The 26,712-nt window shown below is 43.5% G+C and overlaps 1 protein-coding gene across 2 annotated transcripts in view; it reads right to left on the bottom strand.

Moving 5' to 3' along the window:
• The window catches only part of gna12a (guanine nucleotide binding protein (G protein) alpha 12a), a 126,748-nt gene that overhangs the window by 66,315 nt on the left and 33,721 nt on the right, over positions 1-26,712 (bottom strand). For both annotated transcript variants that reach the window (XM_060943071.1, XM_060943070.1), the window contains exon 2: positions 13,019-13,234. In XM_060943071.1, the coding sequence (XP_060799054.1) occupies positions 13,019-13,231 (213 nt within the window). In that variant the 5' untranslated portion in view covers positions 13,232-13,234. The remainder of the gene's footprint in view (positions 1-13,018; positions 13,235-26,712) is intronic.

Raw genomic sequence — 26,712 nt, 5'->3', positions numbered from 1 at the left:
AAAAACCTTTATGTCCCACATGAAAAAGTTATTGCCCCCCTAAACATAACCTTGAACAGCAACAACTGCACCCGAATGCCTGCGATAACTGGAGATCAGTGTGGAAGAATTATGACCCACTTGACTTTGCAGAATTGCATATCGTTGTCTTGCTGCATAACCCAATTGCACTTGAATACTTGAGGACTTTCTGGTAGATAGCAGAGTTCTGTTAATTATGGCAAATCATCTAGGTTCTGAAACAGCAAAGCTTCCCCACAGCATTGCACAACCACCACCATGTTTAACTACTGGTACAATATTTTTATTGTGGATTGCACTGTTAGCTTTACACCAGCTATAACAGGACCCATGCCTTCCAGAATGTTCCACTTTCGACCCTCATTCAACAGAACATTATCCCCAAAGTCTTGTGGGTTATTAAGGTGTTTTTTGACAAATGAGAGATGAACTTTATCCATCCATCCATTATCTGTAGCCGCTTATCCTGTCCTACAGGGTCACAGGCAAGCTGGACCCTATCCCAGCTGACTATGGACAAGAGGCGGAGCACACCCTGGACAAGTTGCAAGGGCTGACACAGAGACAAACAACCATAAACGGTCAATTTAGAGCTACTAATTAGCCTAACCTGCATGTCGTTGGACTGTGGGGGAAACCGGAGCACCCAGGGGAAACCCACGCAGACATGGGGAGAACATGCAAACTCCACACAGAAAGGCCCTCATCAGTCGCATGGTGGTGTAAGTGGTTAGCACGGTCGCCTCACAGCAAGAAGGTTCTGGGTTTGAACCCAGCGGCCGGCGAGGGCCTTTCTGTGTGGAGATTGCATGTTCTTCCCGTGTCTGTGTGGGTTTCCTCCGGGTGCTCCGGTTTCCCCCACCGTCCAAAGACATGCGGTTAGGTTAATATGGGATAGCCTTGGGCTGAGGTGCCCTTGAGCGAGGCACCGAACTCCCAACTGCTCCCCGGGCGCTGTTAGCATGGCTGCCCACTGCTCTGGGTATATGGGTGTGTTCACTGCTTCAGATGGGTTAAATGCAGAGAGGAAATTTCACAAGTGTGTGATGAATAAAGTTGTGCTGTCTTTCTTTTTTTCTTTTTCAATTAACCTAACCTGCACGTCTTTGGACTGTGGGGGAAACCCACGCAGACATGGGGAGAACATGCAAACTCCACACAGAAAGGCCCTCGCCAGCCGCTGGGCTCGAACTCAGGACCTTCTTGCTGTGCTAACCACTACACCACTGTGCCGCCCGAGATGAGGTTTATGTTTCACTTTTTTTCCCACCAATGGTTTTCACCTTGCAACTGTTCCATGGATATCATTTTTGCAGATTCTCTTTCAAATGGTGGAATCATGAATACTGACCTTATCTGAGGCGAGTGAGGCCTGCAGGTCCTCAGATAGTTGTCTGGATTATTAAGTGACTTCCAAGATGAGTCGTTGATGTGCTCTTGGAGGAATTTTGGTAAGCTGGCCACTTCTGGGAAGATTCATAACTATTCCAAGTTTTCTCCATTTGGAGATAATGGCTCTCACTCTGATTCGCTGGAGTCCCAGAGCCTTAGAAATGGCTTTGTAACTCTTTCCAGACTGATAGATTTCAATAATGTTCTTTCTCATCTCTTTTGATCACAGTGTAGTGCGCATTGCTGGAGATGTTCTGTCTGTTCCATTGATGTTTAGATTCAACATGGCTGACAATAATCAAGCCTGGGTGTCTCTCCCTCGTTATCTGTAGCCGCTTTATCCTTCTACAGGGTCGCAGGCAAGCTGGAGCCTATCCCAGCTGACTACGGGCGAAAGGCGGGGTACACCCTGGACAAGTCGCCAGGTCATCACAGGGCTGACACATAGACACAGACAACCATTCACACTCACATTCACACCCACGGTCAATTTAGAGTCACCAGTTAACCTAACCTGCATGTCTTTGGACTGTGGGGGAAACCGGAGCACCCGGAGGAAACCCACGCGGACACGGGGAGAACATGCAAACTCCGCACAGAAAGGCCCTCGCCGGCCATGGGGCTCGAACCCGGACCTTCTTGCTGTGAGGCGACAGCGCTAACCACTACACCACCGTGCCGCCAAGCCTGGGTGTGTCTAGTCGAAATGAACTCATTCTCATCTCATTATCTCTAGCCGCTTTATCCTTCTACAGGGTCACAGGCAAGCTGGAGCCTATCCCAGCTGACTACGGGCGAAAGGCGGGGTACACCCTGGACAAGTCGCCAGGTCATCACAGGGCTGACACATAGACACAGACAACCATTCACACTCACATTCACACCCACGGTCAATTTAGAGTCACCAGTTAACCTAACCTGCATGTCTTTGGACTGTGGGGGAAACCGGAGCACCCGGAGGAAACCCACGCAGACACGGGGAGAACATGCAAACTCCGAAATGAACTCAACTAACAATTAAATATGGTTTGATTGAGTAACTAAGGAGGGAATTACAGTACTTTTTCACACAGGGCCAGGTGGTGTTGGATGACTTCACGGTTATTCAGGTTGTCTTTGTTTTAAATTCATCTGAAACAAATAAGTGTGACAAATATTTACAAAATAGAAGAAATCAGGAAAATCCTTTGTCGTAGCGCTGCAAAAGTCCTGAGCAGGCTATGACAAAGAGAAGGGCTAATCGGTGACAAAGAAAATGGCTAATCTGCCCCTGAATCAATTCTATCCAAAGCAGATTAAAGCAAATTGTCAGATCTGATGAACAGGTCTTATTTCATTTGTGTGCATTGGATGTGACAGATCAGTGATGATGACAAGTATGAGAATAACAAGCATATTAGTGAACTGATTAGAGAGTGCAAGCTGTGTCGATTCTTTCCCTCCATGATAAGGCTTTGATATGCACATCACCAAGCAAAGGCCGTTCTCTGATCATCCATGCCTTGTCATTATGCTCTCAGAACACTCGGGAACAACCAATTAAGGTTTCTTCCTTCCCTCAACAAGAACAAGAAGAAGGTTTTGTTTGAAGCTGTTCACTCAGTAATCATTTTTGTTTTTATTTGACTGTATGCTAACAGCAGTAGCCAGTTATAATGAGGCACGGCAGTACAGGCAGACTCATGCCCCTTTTCCACCAAAGCAGTTCCAGGGCTGGTTCGGGGCCAGTGCTTAGTTTGGAACCGGGTTTTCTGTTTCCACTGACAAAGAACTGGCTCTGGGGCCAGAAAAACCAGTTCCAGGCTAGCACCAACTCTCTGCTGGGCCAGAGGAAAGAACCGCTTACGTCAGCAGGGGGGGTGGGGTGGTGGGGTGGTGGTGGTGTTGTTAAGACCGACAACAATAACAAGACCGCGAAAGGTCGCCATTTTTAAGCGACAAGAAGCAGCAGCTGTACATACGCGAAGTCATCCATTATTGTTGTTGTTGTTGCTGCTGCTTCTTCTTCTCCGTGTTGTAATTGCTTCGATGTTCGCGCCAAGGTTTATGCAAATGCAGTGACGTAACTGACGTATACAGCGACGTAACTGACGTATACAGCGATGTAATGACATGGCTCCCCTTAGCACCCCGAGCTATGGAAAAGCAAACTGGTTCTCAGCTGGCTCGCAAGTTGAACGAGTTGTGAACCAGTACCAGCACTGGCCCTGAACCAGCCCTGGAACTGATTTGGTGGAAAAGGGGTAATAGTAACACCGCTTTACATGACTACAGGGGTTAAAGTTAGTCAAGAGATTTCTCTCATTGGCCTCTACCGACCTAGTTTCGCAATAGCAAATATCATTCCATCCATTATCCATAACCACTTATCCTTTGCAGGGTCGCGGACGAGCTGCAGCCTATCCCAGCTGACTATGGGTGAAAGGCGGGGTACACCCTGGACAACTCGGCAGATGATTGCAGGGCTGGCACATAGAGACAAGCAACCACTCACACTCATACCTACGGTCAATTCAGAGCCACCAATTAGCCTAACCTGCATGTCTTTGGACTGTGGGGGAAACCGGAGCACCCGGAGGAAACCCATGGAGACACAGGGAGAACATGCAAACTCCACACAGAAAGGCCCCCGTCAGCCACTGGGCTCGAACCCAGAACCTTTTTGCTGTGAGGCGACAGTGCTAACTACTACACTACCGTGCCGCCTGCAATAGTGAATAATTCAGAATTATCAAGAGATATCCTGGCAGAGGCAAGTATGTCACTTCTAGTTGTCTATTTCAACATCAACAAGCAGTGTGTTGTCATAGAAAAATAATCAACAATGTGGTGGTGTGATGCAAAGTTAATGATACCATCCTAAAGTTGATTATTTTCTGATAACATCATGTTCCGAAGTGTTTTATTTCCCTTATACCACAGCAATTTCCCAGTGATTACTTTTTTTGATTTACTAAAACACACTCCAGCCCTGTGATGACCTGGCAACTTATCCAGGGTGTACCCCACCTCTCGCCCATAGTCAGCTGGGATAGGCTCCAGCTTGCCCGCGACCCTGCACAGGATAAGCAGTTATGGATAATGGATGGATGGATAGATAGAAAACACATTCCCCAGCCACTTTAATACAAACTTGTTCTCAATTCTATGATTCCTGTTCTTAGCTGCAGGAGTGGAACCCAATGTGTTCTTCTGCTGTTGCATGCTGAGATGCTTTTCTGCTCACCACGGTTGTAAAGAGTTGCTATGAGTTGCTATATCCCTCCTGGCAGCTCAAACCAATTTTCTCTGGCCAGTTTCCTCTGACCTCTCTTATCAACAAGGCGTTTCCACCCACAGAACTGTCGCTCACTCAATGTTTTGTGTTTTTCGCACCATTCTGTGTAAACTCTAGAGACTGTTGTGTGTGAAAACCCCAGGAGATCAGCAGTTTCTGAAATACTCAAACCAGTCCATCTGGCTCAAACCAACACCCATGCCACAGTGAAAGTCACACTTTGAGATCACAATCTTTCCCGTTCTGATGTTTGAAGTGAACATTAACTGAAGTTCTTGATTTGTATCTGCATGATTTCATGCATTGTGCTGCTGTCAAGGGATCGGCTGATTAGATCACTGCATAAAACAGCAGGTGTTTATTAGGGTGCTCCTAATAAAGTGGCTGGTGAGTGTACATCATTGCTGTCTACATTGAATACTTAAGTTAATACTGTGGAACATCTGGAAAGCAAGTTACTTCCTGTTATGTCGTTCCTGCACCAGACTCTCGTCTTGTCTGTCTTGAAGTTAAAGATAAATGCACTTTGTCACGTTAGCGAGAAACCAACAAGCCCTATTTTCTGATGACTTTCCCAAAGTGGAAAATGTAAAAGATCAGCTTTACGTCTGATTAATCTCTGACGCCGGAGATTCTTTTCAAAAATGCTAAATAAACTTCTCCTTACAGAAAACACTTTAAATCTGTCCACCACAGAAGTCCCGCTGTTAGTACCTACTGTAGAAACAATAAAGTATTAGAGCGAGTGTATTAATACAGTATAAACTGTGGTTTTCCTTTCGGCTGGCAATGCTGTTAAAGCCAATTCATCAACACCTTCCGACCAATCAGAGAACAAGACACTGCTGTGGAAAAAGTTGTATAGCTGTGTGTGCACTAACATAGCCATTTTCCCATAAATGCCTATTTTCTGAGCTTTCTCATGTCTACTAGCGAAAGCCTTATATTATACAAATAAATAAACTACAGTGTCTCTTCTTTTGCATTTTCTTACTGTCAGCTTTAAAGCATCATCTATTACTGCTGAAGACAATTGATTATCGACACCTCATAACAAAGAATAATTTCTTTCCCCTCGTGATCAGGTGCGTGAAGGTTTTAGATGTTTACAATGTGTATATAAAGGCAAAGAAAGCATTGAGATCTTTTTCCTCAGGTTACTGCCAAGGTTACTGTTCAGTGCTTACGTGTGAAGCTCTGTTTCTAGTGCTGCCTTCGAGGCGACGTTGCAACTTGTCTGCAGCCTCCAACCAGTAAAAACCACCGAAAACACCCCCCCAACTTCAAATGTCAACTCATCAACTTGGGGTAGTTTATGACAGTATTGGCTTTAGATCAATTCATATACAGACATAGTACTTGGGGAAATCTAGAACACTGACCATACTAATCACTGTCTTGAGAAGCTCAGAGTTGACACTAACATTAGCAGGCTAGCATGTTGCTAACGGTATTGTACTGTACCAGGGTTCCCCCTGGATTCTGAAAAATATTCTCCACATTCTTCCTTGAAAAAATAAAGTCCAATAAGCATTCTTCGCTTTTTCTTAGTCTGTATTTTTTCTTAGTAACCGACTTATCAAAGTGGACTTAATACAGGTTTATACCAAGCAAACTGGCACAATTCAAATATTTGTACAGATACAGCTAGGGCTCTCCATTATATATAAAATTTGGGCTCCACTCCAGCCTCTAATAAGAAAGACTTGATTTTGGGTGCACCATCGAGGTAAAATAAACCTCTTATTTTGAGCTTACTTCAGGTTATTTTAGCATGTAATTATTCAAAAGACGCATTAAGACTCCCTTTACTTCAACAGAAAACTTGATTTACATTTAAACAGAGTCTAGAAGAATCTTGGAACAACTAATAGCGAAGGAATCCGAATTTCCCATCGATTTACAAATCAAACACAGAATGGCACTGGGTTTTTCATCATACGTTAGCCACGGGAACTTGAGACGCCATGCCGCCCGAAACATAGCTCCCTTCAGTCGCTTGCCGGCTGACAGCACTTTCACTTTGGCATTTTTTACCGACCCCTGTATTACTGACACTGTCCGATGTGCTCGGGGACGGTTGGGGCTCTGAGCGTGCCTCCCCGTGCTTGTTTTGGCCCTTAAATCATCTTCAGTGCTTGAAGGAGCCTGACCAAAAAACTTTGTCAGCTGAGACTGTGCCATTGTTTGGTTCACACAGAGATAATTACACCACCACAACAGGTTGATTAAGACACACTGATTGGTCAAAAGCTTGGTGCTCATTTGGTCATTATGTGTAGTCAGTTTTTATTGGTCGCAATCACGTGCTCATTGTTTACACTCTGACTTCCCATCGTCTCTTCACTGCAGTTGGATTTTGGTAAACGTGGGCATTTGTGGAGGGATTTCTTTAACCCTTTGGCGTCGAGAGTTTCTCTGGCGAAGCTCGACAGGTTTAGAATGAGTAGGTCATGTACAACCCCGATTCCAAAAAAGTTGGGACAAAATACAAATTGTAAATAAAAACAGAATGCAATAATTTACAAATCTCAAAAACTGATATTGTATTCACAATAGAACATAGACAACATATCAAATGTCGAAAGTGAGACATTTTGAAATTTCATGCCAAATATTGGCTCATTTGAAATTTCATGACAGCAACACATCTCAAAAAAGTTGGGACAGGGGCAATAAGAGGCTGGAAAAGTTAAAGGTACAAAAAAGGAACAGATCAAATGGAGGATCAAATTGCAACTCATTAGGTCAATTGGCAATAGGTCATTAACATGACTGGGTATAAAAAGAGCATCTTGGAGTGGCAGCGGCTCTCAGAAGTAAAGATAGGAAGAGAATCACCAATCCCCCTAATTCTGCACCGACAAATAGTGGAGCAATATCAGAAAGGAGTTCGACAGTGTAAAATTGCAAAGAGTTTGAACATATCATCATCTACAGTGCATAATATCATCAAAAGATTCAGAGAATCTGGAAGAATCTCTGTGCGTAAGGGTCAAGGCCGGAAAACCATACTGGGTGCCCATGATCTTCGGGCCCTTAGACGGCTCTGCATCACATACAGGCATGCTTCTGTATTGGAAATCACAAAATGGGCTCAGGAATATTTCCAGAGAACATTATCTGTGAACACAATTCACCGTGCCATCCGCCGTTGCCAGCTAAAACTCTATAGTTCAAAGAAGAAGCCGTATCTAAACATGATCCAGAAGCGCAGACGTCTTCTCTGGGCCAAGGCTCATTTAAAATGGACTGTGGCAAAGTGGAAAACTGTTCTGTGGTCAGACGAATCAAAATTTGAAGTTCTTTATGGAAATCAGGGACGCCGTGTCATTCGGACTAAAGAGGAGAAGGACGACCCAAGTTATCATCAGCGCTCAGTTCAGAAGCCTCCATCTCTGATGGTATGTGGTTGCATTAGTGCGTGTGGCATGGGCAGCTTACACATCTGGAAAGACACCATCAATGCTGAAAGGTATATCCAGGTCCTAGAGCAACATATGCTCCCATCCAGACGACGTCTCTTTCAGGGAAGACCTTGCATTTTCCAACATGACAATGCCAAACCACATACTGCATCAATTACAGCATCATGGCTGCGTAGAAGAAGGGTCCGGGTACTGAACTGGCCAGCCTGCAGTCCAGATCTTTCACCCATACAAAACATTTGGCGCATCATAAAACGGAAGACAAAAAAGACGTAAGACAGTTGAGCAACTAGAATCCTACATTAGACAAGAATGGGTTAACATTCCTATCCCTAAACTTGAGCAACTTGTCTCCTCAGTCCCCAGACGTTTACAGACTGTTGTAAAGAGAAAAGGGGATGTCTCACAGTGGTAAACATGGCCTTGTCCCAACTTTTTTGAGATGTGTTGTTGTCATGAAATTTAAAATCACCTAATTTTTCTCTTTAAATGATACATTTTCTCAGTTTAAACATTTGATATGTCATCTATGTTCTATTCTGATTAAAATATGGAATTTTGAAACTTCCACATCATTGCATTCCGTTTTTATTTACAATTTGTACTTTGTCCCAACTTTTTTGGAATCGGGGTTGTATTCAGATAAACATCTTTGCGAGTTTTTCATCATACAAGCATGATAAACATATTGACAGAAACTTTATACTTTACACTTTCCTATGTGCCCACTGCCAAATAATATTATATTTTTTAAATTACCTAAATTAGATGAAACATAAAACTTGTCACCTTACTCAGTCACACCGGAGTCGGAGCGCTGAGCGCCCACTTACACATTCATAAAAGACTATTCACATAATTTGGAATTGGAGTGGGAGCAAAATTACAGAGTAATTGTGTAACAGAGTTGGTTGTGGCTCTGAACTGAGTCAAATAGTACAAGAGTAAATTTTAAGACACACTGAATAGAGTCAAATTGCTGGGTTTCACATGACGTCACATCCACCTCATTAGTTATTCAAAACTTTAGCTGGTGGTCTTCCAAAGCTCAGTTGACAAAGCGTTTGTACGGAGAAGGTGCATTGCGCCATGAAAAATGCCTTACGCTTGCATTGTTTTAGGTTGTTCGAATCGATCAAACCATGAAACTGATAAAAGTTTATTCAGGGTTCCCTGTGAACTAATAAAAAAGGGTGAACGAACACAGGATTTCACAAAAAGATGTCAAGAAAGGTGGCTTTTGAACCTCTCACTGAACTCGAAGGGAGCCGAGTCGAAGCATGCTGGAGTTTGCAGTGATCACTTGGTGAAAGGTTTGTATCTCCCTCTCAGCTGTCCTTAGTGTTTTCCAAGTACTTGTCTTGCTATGTGTCGTTATTTTACGGTACTTTTTTTAGTCACGAAACGCTAAAGTCCCCAGCTGTTTCTTTGTTTACTCCTCACAAAGTCCATAAGCATGAAGGTCACGACAAAATTCTTACCCAGCCATACAGTTACAATGCGCTGTGATCACTTCTCCATCTTGTTTAACTAAGATCCAGGTCTTTAAAGGGGTTTCTGATGATATTTGTGAATGATTTACCTGAGCGATAAGAATTAACACAAGTGAGAATCAAGCGAACTGTTGTTTGTTTACACTTCAGCTTGCAGCGCTTTGTTGTAAAGACGCGAACAAAAACCTTAAAAACATACTTACACGGGCAAAAACAATACAGGATTAATTCAGCAGTGACTTGATACCGAGGTCCTTTACCCAGCCACATACAAAAAAGTTATAAGCCTCCATACTCTTTCACACTTTCATCTGTCTTACGGTGTAGAAGGACGTCTGCAACACCAGATAGTTCGAGATGTTGAGGAACTTGACTGAAGGGTAGTTTTCGAGATCGTATGACAAATCCTTTTTTCCCCAGACTGTAGGGGTCGATTCCATTGCACATAGCAATCTGCTGAATATATCTAAAGCGAGCAGTGGCTTCTAGATTACGAGCATACTCTGATAAGTTATCGTTAGTTGTTTGCACTACGGCAGCCATTTAGACCACCAGCGATTTCACTTCCAGTAAAACGGCTAAGAAAAGTCAATGTGACTGAAACCCAGCAATACCAAAATAAAGTCAAATACCAGATAAATGAAGCTGTTGTAAAAAGCAGTTTTAGAACTGTGTTGGAATGTGTGAAAAACATTACCTTACCCATTGTGACTTGACCTGATGGGATTAAGAGTTGGCAGTGGGAGGGGTTTTCACTCTTCTCATTAAATGGAATGGAATTTTTTACCCTTCTCATTGAATACCCCTCCCACTGCCAACCCTTTATCCCTAAACAATAGCGCCCGCCACAATTATTGGCACCCCTCGTTAAGATATGTTCTTAGGCTTCTAATAAATTCATTTTTTTTTAAATAATATAGGACAACAATGCAAAAAAGAGAAAAATCCAACCTTTAATTCAAGTGCATTTATTCAGTGGGAAAAAAAATTCCCACATTAAGAAATGATTCTTTTAAATGAAATCATGTGTGCAATTATTGGCACCCCTGATGTTAATATTTTGTACAACCCCCTTTTGCCAACAAGACAGCACTTAATCTTCTCCTATAACATTTCACAAGATGGGAGAATACAGAGAGAGGGATCTTCGACCATTCCTCTTTGCACAATCTCTCTAAATTGTCCAGAGTCCTGGGTCGTCTCCTATGCACTCTCCTCTTCAGCTCACCCCACAGGTTTTCAATTGGGTTGAGGTCTGGGGACTGAGATGGCCATGGAAGGAGCTTGATTTTGTGTCTGATGAACCATTTTTGTGTAGATTTGGCCACATGTTTAGGGTCATTATCTTGCTGAAAGGCCCAGTGACGACCCATCTTCAGCTTTCGGGCAGAGGCCACCAGATTTTGATTTAAAATGTCCTGGTATTTCAAAGAGTTCATGATGCCATGCACCCTAACAAGGTTCCCGGGGCCTTTGGAAGAGAAACAGGCCCACAGCATCACCGATCCTCCCCCATACTTCACAGTGGGCATGAGGTGCTTTTCCACGTACTCATCTTTTGTGTTACGCCAGACCCACTTAGAGTGTTTGTTGCCAAAAAGCTCTATCTTGGTCTCATCTGATCAAAGCACACAGTCTCAGTTGAAGTCCCAGTACCGCTTAGCAAACTCCAGACGTTTACATTTATGCTCGTAAGTGAGAAAAGGCTTTTTCCGTGCATGCCTCCCAAACAGCTTGTTGGCATGTAGATAGCGCCTGATGGTTGTTATGGAGACTTTGTGACCCCAAGATGCTACTCTTTGATGCAATTCTCTAACAGTGAGCTTTGGAGAACTTTTTACTTCTCTTACAATCCTCCTCACTGTGCGTGGTGGCAAGATAAACTTGCATCCTCATCCAGGCTTGTTTGCCACTGTTCCAGTTGTTTTAAACTTCTTGATGATTCCTCTGACTGTAGATCTGGGCAGGTGTAGGCGAGTGGTTATTTTCTTGTAGCCATTGCCTGACTTATGAAGGTCGACACACATCTGCCTTACTGTGTTCTCTTGTCTTTCCCATGTTGAAGAGTGGATAAGAGAAATAGGCCTCTGTGTCACATCATATTTATACCCCAGGGAAACAGGATGTGATGAATTACTAATTAAAGGTTCCTAGATACTCTGATCAACTTTATAAACTACAGCAGAAATGACAGAAGTGCTTCAAGTACATTTATTTTCTAGGAATCGTTATGGGTGCCAATAATTGTGGAACAGGTGATTTTATGAAAAATAATTATTTCTTAGTCAGGGATTTTTTTTTAATTCACTTGAGTTAAAGGTTATATTTTTCTACAATTTTCAGTGTGAGATTATGCTTCTGCAATAAAAATAGAATTTATTTTAAGGCTTTTAACACATCTTAACCAGGGGTGCCAATAATTGTGAAGGGCGCTGTACATTTTTTTGATGGCCAGTTAATTGTCCAAATCAATGGAGCAGATTTAAGGTTTTGTGCTTGATATATTCCTAAGACTGAACAGAATCACTTCAAGTGACCAAAACAGTTCGACACAATGGGTAAGGTCATGTTTTTTTCACACATTCCAACACCGTTCTAAAACTGCTTCTTACAGCATCTTCATTTATCTGTTATTTTTTTAAAAGTACAATCATGACATACATACTACACAGATATTATTGTAGCTGAACTTGTGCTGAATACAAAAAAAGTCATACGACTTTGAAAATACTGCTTAGATTTGTGGAAACTGACAACAAAATCAGAGCGTACCAAAATCATGAGCGTGCCAGAAAATACCTTCAGACCCCAGAGGGTTAAAAGATGACTTATGATGGCGATGACAAATACACTCGTGACTGTGATGACTGTTAGTAATTTTCTCTTCTTCACTGATGGATTATGTTTGTCAGTGACGAGCGTGACGAGCGCCAGCGGGAACCCTGCTGTATGGTGCTTAGCATGTTGTTAACGCTAGTCACTATTGTTTGCTGTTTCGGTCCAAAATATTGAATGAATGTTTACACTCATGATAGTAGAATGGTACCAATAACCACTCAAAAGTATGAGTGCGCGCATGTACTCATGCATTCCCTTTCCATTTCTTCTGTGCGCTAACAAAATAACACACAGTTCTTTTTAAATCACACAGTATAGTTTTAAGCATCAGCTTTTTCAGTTCCATAAAGAACTTAGACAAACACAAATAATTTACACTTCAGGCACGAGTTCATATTTTATAAGCCACTTTTAAATAGCTTTCATGATTAGACCAGGCATCAAGATGAGAGACACTCCTGTGTGTGTGTGTGTGTGTGTGTGTGTGTGTGTGTGTGTGTGTGTGTGTGTGTTACTCAGAGGCCAGGCCCAGTAGCATCCTCAGATGCTCTCAGATGAAAGTTACTCACCAGCTGGAATTCACTCCTGCGCCCATAAGCCTCCTGGATGCCTGAGTCACCCCAGAGTGCCTGGAGGGCAGGCACATACAGCTGGAAGGTACAGGGCTCCACTGGCATTCCTGCCTTGTTTTCGAACGACATAACAAACATGCCGTGCTTCTCATTCTCGAAGTTCTGCCAGGGCACCTCGAGCTTGTCCCGGGCGTCCACCAACACCCTCATGCCCTGAAAGAGACCAAAAGGCAAAGAACGTGAGACAGGAAAAGTTTCTAATCATAAGTCATTGATGAGTCATGTCCTGCTCATTCTGGACACAGTGGCCTTAGCCTCTGCAATAAAATCTGCTTTGCTCTGGGGGTGAACGGGTATGTGAGTGAACTCTGGACTACAGTACAGCTTCATTCCCAGAAACTCAAGTGAAATCATTACTTTGGAGGCAAGATGCCCACTGTAATGTAATACTGAACCCTCAAAGAAAAATTCCAGCTTAAAACTCAAGTTTACTATTTTATTTGTCAGTAATATGTACAGTCGTGGCCAAAAGTTTTGAGACTGACACAAATTTTGGATTTCACAAAGTTTGCTGCTTCAGTGTTTTTAGATCTTTTTGTCAGATGTTTCTATGGTACACTGAAGTACAATTATATGATACAATTATAAGCACTTCATAAGTTTCAAAGGCTTTTATTGACAAATACTTCAAGTTTATGCAAAGAGTCAATATTTACAGTGTTGACCCTTCTTTTTCAAGACTCCTGCAAGTCACCCTGACATGCTGGATATCAGCTTCTGGGCCAAATCTTGACTAATGGCAACCCATTCTTGCATAATCAGTGCTTGGAGTTTATCACAATTTTGGGGGTTTTGTTTGTCCACCGGGGCGACACGGTGGTGTAGTGGTTAGCACTGTTGCCTCACAGCAAGAAGGTCCTGGGTTCAAGCCTTTCTGTGTGGAGTTTGCATGCTGTCCCCGTGTCCATGTGAGTTTCCTCCGGGTGCGCCGGTTTCCCCCACAGTCCAAAGACATGCAGGTTAGGTTAACCGCTGACTCTAAATTGACCGTAGGTGTGAATGTGAGTGTGAATGGTTGTCTGTCTCTATGTGCCAGCCCTGCGATGACCTGGAGACTTGTCCAGGGTGTACCCTGCCTCTCGCCCATAGTCAGCTGGGATAGGCTCCAGCTTGCCTGTGACCCTGTAGGACAGGATAAGCGGCTACAGGTAACGGATGAATGGATGGATGGATGTTTGTCCACCCGATGGGATTAAGATCTGGGGAGTTTCCTGGCCATGGACTCAAAATTTTAATGTTCTGTTCCCCGAGCTACTTAGTTATCACTTTTGCCTTGTGACATGGTGCTCCATCATGCTGGAAAAAGCATCGTTCATCACCAAATTGCTCCTGGATCGTTGGGAGAAGTTGCTCTTGGAGGATGTTTTGATACCATTCTTTATTCATGGCAGTGTTCTGAGGCAAAACAGAGTAAGCTCACTCCCTTGGATGAGAAGCAACCCCACACATGAATAATCTCAGGATACTTTACTGTTGGCATGACACAGGACTCATGGTAGTGTTCACCTTTTCTTCTCTGGACAATCATTTTTCCAGATGTCCCAAACAGTTTGAAGGGGGCTTCATCAAAGAAAATAACTTTACCCCAGTCCTCTGCAGTCCAATCCCTGTACTTCCTGCAGAATGTCAGTCTGTCCTTGATGTTTTTCTTGGAGAGAAGTGGCTTCTTTGCTGCCCTTCTTGACACCAGGCCAGCCTCCAAAAGTCTTTGCCTCGCTGTGCGTGCAGATGCACTCACACCTGCCTGCTGCCATTCCTGAGCAAGCTCTGCACTGGTGGTGACCCGATCCAGTAGCTGAATCCTCTTTAGGAGACAGTCCTGGCACTTGCTGGACTTTCTTGGGCGCCCTGAAGCCTTCTTCACAGCAATTGAACCTCTCTCCTTGAAGTTCTTGATGATCCAATAAACGGTTGATTTAGGTGCAATCTTACTAGCAGCAATATCCTTGCCTGTGAAGCCCTTTTGATGCAAAGCAATGATGACTGCACATGTTTCCTTGGAGGTAACCATGGTTAACAGAAGAAGACAATGATTTCAAGCACCGTCTCCATTTTAAAGCAACCAGTCTGCTCTATCAGCATGACAAAGTGATATCAGCTGCCTTGTCCTCCTTAACACTTTCTCCTGAGCTAACAATAGGATCACTGAAATGATGTTAGCAGGTCATTTTGTGGCAGGGCTAAAATGCAGTGGAAATGGGGGTTTTGTGATTAAGTTAATTTTTCATGGCAAGGAAGGACTTTGCATTTAATTGCAAATCATCTGATCACTCTTTGTAACAATCTAGAGTCAATGCAAATTGCCACCATAAAAACTGAAGCAGCAAACTTTGTGAAAACCAAAATTTGTGTCAGTCTCAAAACTTTTGGCCACGACTGTAGTGTTTTGTAACACAGTATGGCATCACTCAGCCTCAGGGCTTTGGCAGACTTTGCCATTTTGTCTACATCCATCAAAGTGTTGTCACTGTGATACTCAGCATGCAATCAACGAGGATTCAACCGCAAGCAACCAGAGATTTGCAAAGACGGCGTTTCTGTCAAAGCCGTGGTTAATGAGAAAAAGTTCAAATCTTCACTTCCCTAAAAAAATGTGCAACTTTACAGAAAGTTGTTATGACTATTTGCCAGCGTGCAGCAGACCTCCAGACCTAAAGGTCACATGAGATCAACATGAGATTCTAAAGGAAGTGATCTGACTTTCGAGAGCTTGGAATTATAAGATTATATCTGACAGCTCCGATAAGGCAACAGCAGATACAGTTTTATACATTTCAATAATATATATACCCACAAGATGCCATTTAAACAGCATATTTATACCATGAACTCAAAAATATAGATGTGTAATTCCAAACTCTCAATGTAGCGTCCATACATCCTCAAGTTGGTCCCATCATATTCTAAGATGGGATTTTGGTTTGTAACAGTATTGTTTTTTAATGTATCCAGGTACACATGTACTTTAACTATTTGGATTGGTTTAATTTGATTGTTCGGTCTGGTGAAACATGCACAGCTGGATATCATCATCTCATTCTCATTATCTCTAGCCGCTTTATCCTTCTACAGGGTCGCAGGCAAGCTGGAGCCTATCCCAGCTGACTACGGGCAAAAGGCGGGGTACACCCTGGACAAGTCGCCAGGTCATCACAGGGCTGACACATAGACACAGACAACCATTCACACCCACGGTCAATTTAGAGTCACCAGTTAACCTAACCTGCATGTCTTTGGACTGTGGGGGAAACCGGAGCACCCGGAGGAAACCCACGCGGACACGGGGAGAACATGCAAACTCCGCACAGAAAGGCCCTCGCCGGCCACGGGGCTCGAACCCGGACCTTCTTGCTGTGAGGCGACAGCGCTAACCACTACACCACCGTGCCGCCCCCAGCTGGATATCAGTTTGCGGTAAATAAGAAAAAGATGCTTAGTATAATTATAGCCTGTATTTTCATCAGATATTTAGCTTTCTAGCATTAACTTCCTGTGCCTGTAATAATAATAATAATAATAATAATAATAATAATAATAAATTGTTGCTTTACAATTACCCCCCCAAAAAAAAAGTCCACCAAAAGAGATCAGGATGTAACTCTAGTGGTGTAGCTGGCCACAGTCCCACCAAAAGGTGCACGAAGGTCAGTCCCACACCGCCTGCACAGCCACCATGACGCCACCAGGCAACAGCGCTCGGAACAGCGCACCATGGATCTAGAAAGTGAGCACAAAAGCACTGCCACACAGAGCACTGGGCAACTCCGATGTTAAAGAGAACAATGAGCTCACTGCAGTCCACAGCAAACAAAACACGCAGACCAAGGCCTAAGGAAACTGACACCCAAAACTTGGTCTGGAGCTACGCCACAACCGGCGGACAAAGCATTCAAACAAAGAACAAACATCAAACCATACAAACACAGAAAGATAAACAGAACACGGGCGATTGCTCTAAGACAACGAGGGAGGCTCAGCCTCCTCTAAAAATGACGAACATCGTGTAGGATGAACTGCACTAGGCTTATGTTATAGCCGACCTTATAACATTGCTATTTCAGATCCAGAATCATAGAAATATATGTGCTCAACCCACTACAGTGCGAAATCATTCCCTTATAACTTTAATGTGTGCGTGAGTTTTTCCCCCTCGTGACAGCGCGATGCAGCCCAGCCTCAGTGGACTTCAATGGCATTTGGGAGCTATGCGCTTTTCAATATCAAAATGCAAGACGATTATTGGACAAATACTGCGAAAACGCCCGCCCACGGAATCGCACGGACTCCCAGCCTCGGTGGACTTCAATGGCATTTGGGAGCGATGCGCTTTTCAATCTCAAAATGCAAGACGGTTATTGGACAAATACTGCGAAAATGCCCGCCTACAGACTCCCAGCCTCACATGGGAGGGACATGGCAGTTTCAGCGAGGAGACTGGTGATTGGTGAAAGCGGCCGGATATTTTCTTTGATTGACAGCTCGTTTCAAATATAGACAGGCAGCAGTGAATTTCAGTTCAGTCCCATGCGGATTCGCAAGTGCTGTGGTGTATTGTAAGAGATCAGCTTACATTTCGATTTCATTCATTACATACGGTTTCTACCAGCTTTTTTAGTTTGTATATATTTTCATTGTAAATAAAGTGTAAATATAGTGTTGTCAAGTTTGCTATCTTAGTTCCAGAAATTTCATTTATTTGAGTGACTGAACTTGAACTTGAGGGGGCTAGTCAGCTAGCAAGAAAGCTGCGCACGGATGCCAAGCATTGCTGATTTAATTTTGGCGAAGCCATTTGCCAGCCTTCCTTTCGAGGAAAAAATTAAAATTAAAGAGCAGGGTAGACCAACGCCTCAAATTGACTTGGTGAAAAAGGTAGGGAATAATACTCGTTCCTTTCAGCTCTCCTGGTACGAGAAAGTGAATTGGCTAACAGCAAGTGACCCACATCAACAACAGTAAATAGGCTACTTTAGTAATATGTCATGGATGGACCAAAAATATAGAATCTATTTAAAATGTTTATGCTGAGTATATTATATTGGAATATATATTTTTCTGGATATGAATTAAACACAGCTACAATTTGGAAAACATTTTTAAACAAAAACACAGCCGAGAACATTTCACACTACAGACCTGGATTAAAAGTGAAGGGTTATCAAAATTGTCAATAAAACATTTCTCAGTCAAAATAAGTAAAATATAGGGAAAGTGTCATTGAATGAAATGTGTGGCACCCAGCTCTACTGCTGAGGTTCCTGACAAAGAGCTGCTTTCAATAATGATCAATTTTTAAACAACATGCCACAATTTTAAAATATAAAATGTTAAAATATACCCCCCCCCCAACACCACCATCATGTATATTGGACAGTAGGCTAATGGGCCAAAAGAACCTGTTATTTCACAGTTTGTGACGCTGCCAACAATCAGCCAGATCAGAGGCAAGAGTATGGGCAAAATTGATGTTTTTTCTTTTAAAATCTGGAAATATCGTAACCGACCAACCTCCCCTGTTTGAAAGACTACCAGCCGCCACTGAAACAAAAGGGGAAAAATAAAAATAAATGAAAACGCTTAGGTTAGAAGCAACAGTCAAAACGCGCACAGCATACTCTCAACCAGAAATGTAATTTATGTTCGTTCATTCATTCATTCATTTACTAGACTGCTGATCTGTCGGTGTCTAAGGTGAGCCGGAGCCGGAGCCAATCCGAGAGGTGGGATACACCTTGAACAGGTCGCCAATCTATCGCAGGGCTAACACAGCCGCTACGTCCACATTAATATATTTTAGTTTTAAAAGGCATCACTTTTGCTACGTTTACGCCTGGCATCCACACTACTCTGGAGTTTTCAAGCCCCAAAAACGAAGACTTTTGGAAATACTGCTTGACCCTGTTTTAATCTGAAAACTCCAGAGTAGTACTTTTAGTGTTGACGGGCAAAAAACAGGAAATGTTTAGAAACGATGACACAGACTCCCACATTTGCATCATTCCTTGATTCGTAATGCTCCTATCATGTGATCCTGTTCCGGAATAAAACAAATGGCATCAGCTGTTTATACCAGCACGCGCAGGCCCAGTGTACATGAATGGTCATGTGATATGCGTTTTCAGGTGTGTTAGGAGAGATGGAGATTATTTCTGATACGGAGCTAAAACACTCGTCTGGGTGGAGATCGTTTTCGTTTTAAAAATAAAATGTATTCATGTGGATGAAGCCAAAGAGACAGACATCCATTCACACTCACATTCACACCTATGGACAATTTATTGTAGCTCGTTGACCAAATCATCATGTCTTTGGACTGTGGGAGGAAACCGGAGCACCCGGAGGAAACCCACGCAGGCACAAGGAGAACACGGAAACTCCAGACAGAAAGATCCCAGTCAACCAGGAAGTTCGAACTCCGAACCTTCTTTCTCTGACGCAACAGTAATTTCTAGTTTTCTATAAATGAATCCTACATCTAGCGAAAAAATTCAAACATCCGGCTCTCAAAGATCCGTCACAATGTACTCCTACATACATAAAGTGTCACAAAGTTACTGCCAGTAGCTAAGCTAATGCATAAATGATTTGTAGGCATGTTTACAACAGCTGTATTGAGGGGCCGTTTTTTATTTAGGAAATATGATAGACCCGAACTAAACATTTCTATACATAATCCAAGTCACTGTCTTTCTTTAAACTTTGTTGAACTTTGTTTAAAGATTCAGTTGTACAGTTAAATTCACCACTAATGTATCCCGCCCAGCTTCCTGTCTGTACAGTAAAAGGCATGTGTTGGGCCAAAAAGACGAGTGTTCAATCCCAAATACAACACAGAGCACAGAGTTCCTCGACTCAAATCCCTGCACTGGAATCTGGAATCCTAAAAACAACACAAAACAAACAAAAAACTGCCAAAAGACCTCTATCGACTTCTCTTAATTACTATTGCAGCACCATCCACAAAGGCAAATTCTTCCTTTCAGCAAAACTGACACCTTTCTTCTGCGCCATACCAAGAATAACATCTTGAAAATTCAAGTCCCAAAAGGAGGACTCTATTTCTTTCCTTTTAAATCTATATCAACAACAGCGTGGCTCAGATATGCCTGGTGTAGCCGCATGGGACAGTGATTAGAGCGCGATGCCAGCTTGTGTCTGGGAAGAGAAGACATGCTTATAAATACTACTGGGATATCTGCTTCATTGAACATGAGACAGGATGTGCCCCCACGCCGTTCCTGGTGTCGCCACGGGTTCATGGGGGCAGGGAGCGATATTATTTATGAAGCTTTTTTTTTCTTGCCATCCACATGTATCAGGGGTCTGTGGAATAACCCGAAGCAGACACACTGTAAAGCACATAAACCAGGAGCCAGCTACAGGAAATGAATGCGGTACAGAACCCCCCTGGTGTCTTCTTGGTAAAGTAAGCAGTTCAGGTTTAAGGTCTGATTGATGACACGGTTTAAACGCTCTTAATGAGAAACTAGTACGCGGCACTGCCAGTTGCAGCATCTTCTTCCGGGCGACACACACCACTCGCTAGATCCACACACACCCTCCAAATGCCAAACCCACTCATTCATGACCTTTCGCCCACTTCCACCAGGCGCTATCTGGGAAAGGACGCATCCCGTGTCCTCTCTGACTGCCTCTGCTGACACAACCATAGTGAAAGGAAAGAAGGAGAGATGGAAAAACAGAGAAGAAACTGAGAGCGAGAGAGAGAGAGGGCTGCTTTATCACAGTGTAGAGGTCAGTTCCAGGGCTTCCAATCACTCTCCGAGTCATGGCACTGTCCCAAAAATAGCTCGAAGAACCACCAAAACCTCACCTCGCCACAAGTGGAGCTCCTAGTGTTTCTGAAAACCCTCAGCAAAACAAGTCTCCTCTGATTGTTTGAAATGGCATCCGTCGAGGCTGACTTTTAGACCGTTGTTTTGGAAATGCTTCACTGAAACACTACTACAGCTACGTCCCTCCATTTTGTTGCCATTGTAAAAAGCCCACACCAGACACTGTGTGATATGCTCTGTGAAAGAGTCTTTGTCGTTTTTTTTGTTGGGTTTTTTCCCCCTTCTTTTAGTGAAAGGGGAATTTCCCTCTCTGCAGCAGAAAGCAAAAGATGTCCACTGTGCCTAATGACCACTGACCCGACTTCTTTCAAAAAGTCGTGGTTATAATTTGCAGTGCAATTAGTGGCTGCAGTGTAAGCAGATTAGCAGCAAAATGGAGCAGCTGCTCTTAGTTTCCCTGACCCTGAATAACCATAGCTCAAATCAACGACTCCCTACCCATGAACAAACCGCCTACATGGAAGGCCCCGCATCTCTGGCCCCAAAGCGAAGGAAATCTCAAATTTATCACACAGGAAGATGGGTCTGAAATACGTAGCTCCCAGTGGTCACCCATTGGGCCACTTCCTGCATCCTCCCCCATCAGCCTCTTGTGAGCTGAAGAAGAATGCAGTTCTCTCTAAACTGGGGACAACATAGTTGTGGTCGAAAAACTGCATGGTCACCCACTTGACAAGTTCCAGTTACATTCAGCACAAGTTCGTTGTAGGGCAAGCAAAGTTATGACATAAGGGGTAAAGCAATACGACAGTTATTTCCATACCTTCTGTCATTTCTGAAAAGAACGTTTTTCTAAACAGAAATCCACATTCCACAATTGCGACCCCGTTTCTCCAAAAGTACTGCTGCCTGAAAATAGAGGTTATCCATTGTCCTCTCATTCCAAAACAAGACATTCCTTGGCCCAGCAGAATGCCATAAATGTTTTCTCAGGCTTGTAGTAAACAGAGGAAACATAGCTCTACTTTTCTTCCACCCTTTGCACAGAGATCAAGACTTGTGTGGTATTTCTTGCGGACTATCTGGCAGGCAGAAAAGTGTGAGAAGCTAAACTGAGGTTAGATCTAATCGATGAGCAGACAGAAGTTGCTCTTTAGAAGGGTCCTATAAAAGAACTTCTTCTAGAGACAGAGAAAGGCCTTGTCCAGGCTGCAGATAGGTGACTTCTGATAAGGACGCATTTCCCAGCATGACACAATAGATATTTTAAGCCTTTATGCACTAAAACATCGATGATGCACACTGAACCAGCAAGCCTGGACAATGTGCTGGAATGTTGTTTAGAATAATGGAGAACATTTTTGCTGGTGTAAAAAAGCTAGCTGTACAGTGTCAAAGGAAACAGAAGGATAAAATCAGGCATCCCAGGTGGCTTTGGCAGACAGAAAGAGAGAAAGCGCGAGAAAGCGCGAGAAAGGCTGGACCTCTGCCTCTGTAATGCTACTGAACTGAAGATAATGCTATCTACTAAACAGCCAACATGGTACAGACAGAATGTGGGTTTTACACACACTGTTATTACTGTGCATGTTGGTCGTTTTCATTTTTTGAAATTTTAACAATACTACACAGTCATAATAAACAGCCCACGGCAGGACTAGGTGTAGGTTGATAACGTGCAGATAATGGGATAATGACAATGTTCAGCTTCCTGTCTGCGTGTGAGGACAGACATTTCCTCTAGCTGTGGAGCTGAAAGCTCTGGCACTCATAGCTCTCTGACACTTATCTTCACTAGTGTGGAGCCATCCAACTGCGACCTTGAAAAGGGCACTGGCAAACAAGGCCAGAGGAACACCTCCTTTCACCAGGCCAAAAACACTCATGTGGACTAATGCGACTCCTCACACCTAAAAAGGCACTTCTCGGCTTCACAACATTAATCCTGTAGAGACGTTTACCTTACTGACAAAGGGCTTGTTTGACTCAATCTAGCTGACGGTGCCAGATCGACTGTCTCTTCCTCTCTCACAAACACATCCCTCAGAAGGATTTTTTTTCCCCCTGTCAGAAGCTTTTTGCTGACAGCTATTAGCTGTTTATACAGTGAGGTGTTGGCATGGTAAGGATCACTTCTGCGCTGAAATAGACCGAACTACTGGCAGATTATTTGCACAAGTTTTATTTGGAGTCATTTAGCCATTTAGGGAAATGAGCGAGTCATGGGCTGTAGTTAGTGCCAGCATATAGGTTCTAATGCTAGCTCAGAGGCTGTAGGTTACGTTATATAAAATCGCTGAATGCATAACTGAATATCAACAACAGCTACCTTTTAACGTTGAATCATTAATGATTATTTTATCGCTATCAATAAGACCATTTAAGAGGTTATGTTTTGTTTCATACTTTGTGTTGCGGGCGGCACGGTGGTGTAGTGGTTAGCGCTGTCACCTCACAATAAGAAGGTCCGGGTTCGAGCCCCATGGCCGGCGAGGGCCTTTCTGTGTGGAGATTGCATGTTCTCCCCGTGTCTGCGTGGGTTTCCTCCGGGTGCTCCGGTTTCCCCCACAGTCCAAAGACATGCAGGTTAAGTTAACTGGTGACTCTAAATTGACCGTAGGTGTGAACGTGAGTGTGAATGGTTGTCTGTGTCTATGTGTCAGCCCTGTGATGACCTGGCGACTTGTCCAGGGTGTACCCCGCCTTTCGCCCGTAGTCAGCTGGGATAGGCTCCAGCTTGCCTGCGACCCTGCAGAAGGATAAAGCGGCTACAGATAATGAGATGAGATGAGATGAGACTTTGTGTTGCTACTTTTGATTTCTGAACCGACAAGACATCTTTTTCTGCTTTTCTTCTCGGACATCTCTGCTTTTCTTGAAGCGGAGATCATGCACATGCTTCTCTGTCTAGTCGTCTTTAAACCTTCCGTTTTCATTATTGATGTTTCTTTAAACAAGTCAATAATCAGACCAGAGAAGGTAAATACAACAACGAATCTGTGAAACTGCTGCACCCAGCACGGTGGTGTAGCGGTTAGCACTATCGCCTCACAGCAAGAAGGTTCTGGGTTCGAGGCCGGTGACCGGTGGGGGCCTTTCTGTGTGGAGTTTGCATGTTGTCAGCGTGGGTTTCCTCCTGGTGCTCTGGTTTCCCCCACAGTTCAAAGACATGCAGTTAGGTTAATGTGGGGCGGCCTTGGGCCGAAGTGCCCTTGAACAAGGTACTGAACCCCTGACTACTCCCTGGGCGCTGTAGTATGGCTGCCCACTGCTCTGTGTGTGTGTGTGTTCACTGCTTCAGATGGGTTAAATGCAGAGGATGAATCTCACTGTGCTTGACGTGTGCATGTGACAAATAAAGGTTTCTTCTTCTTTCTGAATTAAAGTCTGCCTGAAGCTAGTCTCAGATCCGTTGAGCTGCCTTCAGCTAAATACTTTACATAAATGCATGTGATTAGATAAACCTCAGCAAAGGATCTGCTACAGAAGCTGTACTGGTTCATGTTTTGAAATCAAACTACTCTTCTACTGTTCTGTCAAATGGTGAAAAAACTTAGGGTTGGGCACCAAAACCTGGTGTCAGTATAGCACTGGTTCCTATATGAGTGGCATCTACGGTACTGAATCACAACACAGATTTCAGTGCCACTTAAATGCCTGAGTTTGTGTCAGTTGAAATACTTGCCGATACAGGGGCGACACGGTGGTGCAGTGGTTAGCACTGTTGCCTCACAGCAAGAAGGTCCTCGGTTTGACCCCAGCGGCCGGCGAGGGCCTTTCTGTGCGGAGTTTGCATGTTCTCCCTGTGTCCGTGTGGGTTTCCTCCGGGTGCTCCGGTTTCCCCCACAGTCCAAAGACATGCAGGTTAGGTTAACTGGTGACTCTAAATTGACCGTAGGTGTGAATGTGAGTGTGAATGGTTGTTTGTCTCTATGTGTCAGCCCTGCGATGATCTGGCGATTTTTCCAAGGTGTACCCCGCCTCTCGCCCATAGTCAGCTGGGATAGGCTCCAGCTTGCCTGCGACCCTGTAGAACAGGATAAGCGGCTACAGATAATGGATGGATGCTCCGATACAGATGATTAAGGCAACATAAGCATCACTGGACCTCACAGCAGTAGATTACATTACAGGCATTTAGCAGATGCTTTTATCCAGAGCGACGTACAATAAGTTCAACCTAATCTGCATGTCTCTGAAGTGGGAGTAAACCCACACAGACATGGGGAGAATATGCAAACTCCACATAGAAAGGCCCCCGTCAGCCATAAGGTTCAAACCCAGAACTTTCTTGCTGTGAGGCAACAGTGCTAACCACTGCACCATTGTGCTGCGTACCGGTATAGATGCCTAACGTTAGCTAGTAGCTACCTTACACACAGTCAAAATGCCTAAAGCTAAACAATCTAAAAGTTCAAATTTGCCTTAGAAAAAAAAAAAGAAGCCATTCTTTCATGTCATTGACCTTCACTTCATGCTTTTTGTTATTTTAAGTATCAGTTCAGGCACCAGCACCACTGTTACCGTTCTAGCACCGGTATCAGAAAAAAACTAAACAATACCTAACCATCCAAATACTCCCCCTGTTTTTATACACAGATCACACAAGAGATGAATTTGCGTATTCACTGATTGCCCCATGGCTGCAATCAATAGGCTGTACAGCATTGTTCGAAATAATACTTCACTACAGGAGGTACGAACTAGAGCTCTGTTTTGATCTATTTTGGACCACACTAAGTTAACACTAGCTAGCAAAAAAAAAAAAAAAAGTCTTGCGTAATGTGCCAACCCTGCTGAAAAACGGAAAGCAAAGTATTTCATTTGTACTCTGTAACCCCTTTTTCTTATACTCCTTGTTTCCAGCTGGAAAACACTGAGAACACACATGGACTAGTATGGCTGCAAGTATTTGATGTAGATTTCATGACATTAAATAATGAATCAGCATATATCAGCTCAGGTTTGGAACAGTATCAGGGTTAAAAAAAATTATTATTGGCATAGGCTTGCATTACCTATTAACGTGCCTACATCTAATGAGTTAGACATACATTGCAACTCCGCAATAACAAATGCTTTTACTACAAACTTTCGGATATAATGAACTAAGTTCTTGTCCCCCGTTTTTAATGACAATGCATCGAAATCTTCAAAAAACACCCATCATTGAGCCATGGGTTCCTTTTCCCCCCAGAGACAAATGATAGGTAATCAAGTCCGCAGTCAAGTTAACAATACGTGTTAAAACAAAGGCTTAACAAGCCTCGCTTAGGTGTCAGTCATTAACAGTTATCGAGAACAGTGATTACTGACTTCAAAAAATTCCTTAAAAGGACTTTATTTTATGAGCAAAAAGCAGTTTTACTCGAGTCTTTACTCCATAAGCATTGTTGTCATGGCTACTCATTGTCACGTCCACCCACGCACGTTGGCACTGAGCGCACAGCACTCATCCATCCATTATCTGCAGCCGCTTATCCTATTCTACAGGGTCGCAGGCAAGCTGGAGCCCATCCCAGCTGACTATGGGCGAGAGGCGGGGTACACCCTGGACAAGTCGCCAGGTTATCACAGGGCTAGCGCACAGCACCATTAGGACTAATTACCATGCACCTGTTCTGGATTAAAGTGCAATCATAGCGCGCACTTATAAAGACTCCATAAACACACACACTTTGCTCAGTATACGCGCTGTACCTAGTGTCTCACATTGCCAAGCCTTTGTTCTGTGTATTACAGTCCTGGTTTTGACTTTCTTTTGTATTTTGGACTTTGCCTTTGTGGTTACCTCTGATATTCTGTATTCGCCCGACCATGGCCTGTTCCACGACC

Source organism: Neoarius graeffei, chromosome 16 (genome assembly GCF_027579695.1).
Source record: "Neoarius graeffei isolate fNeoGra1 chromosome 16, fNeoGra1.pri, whole genome shotgun sequence".
Lineage (NCBI taxonomy): Eukaryota > Metazoa > Chordata > Actinopteri > Siluriformes > Ariidae > Neoarius > Neoarius graeffei.
Note: the sequence above shows the minus strand (reverse complement) of the source record. Positions and strands in the feature narration are given on the sequence as shown.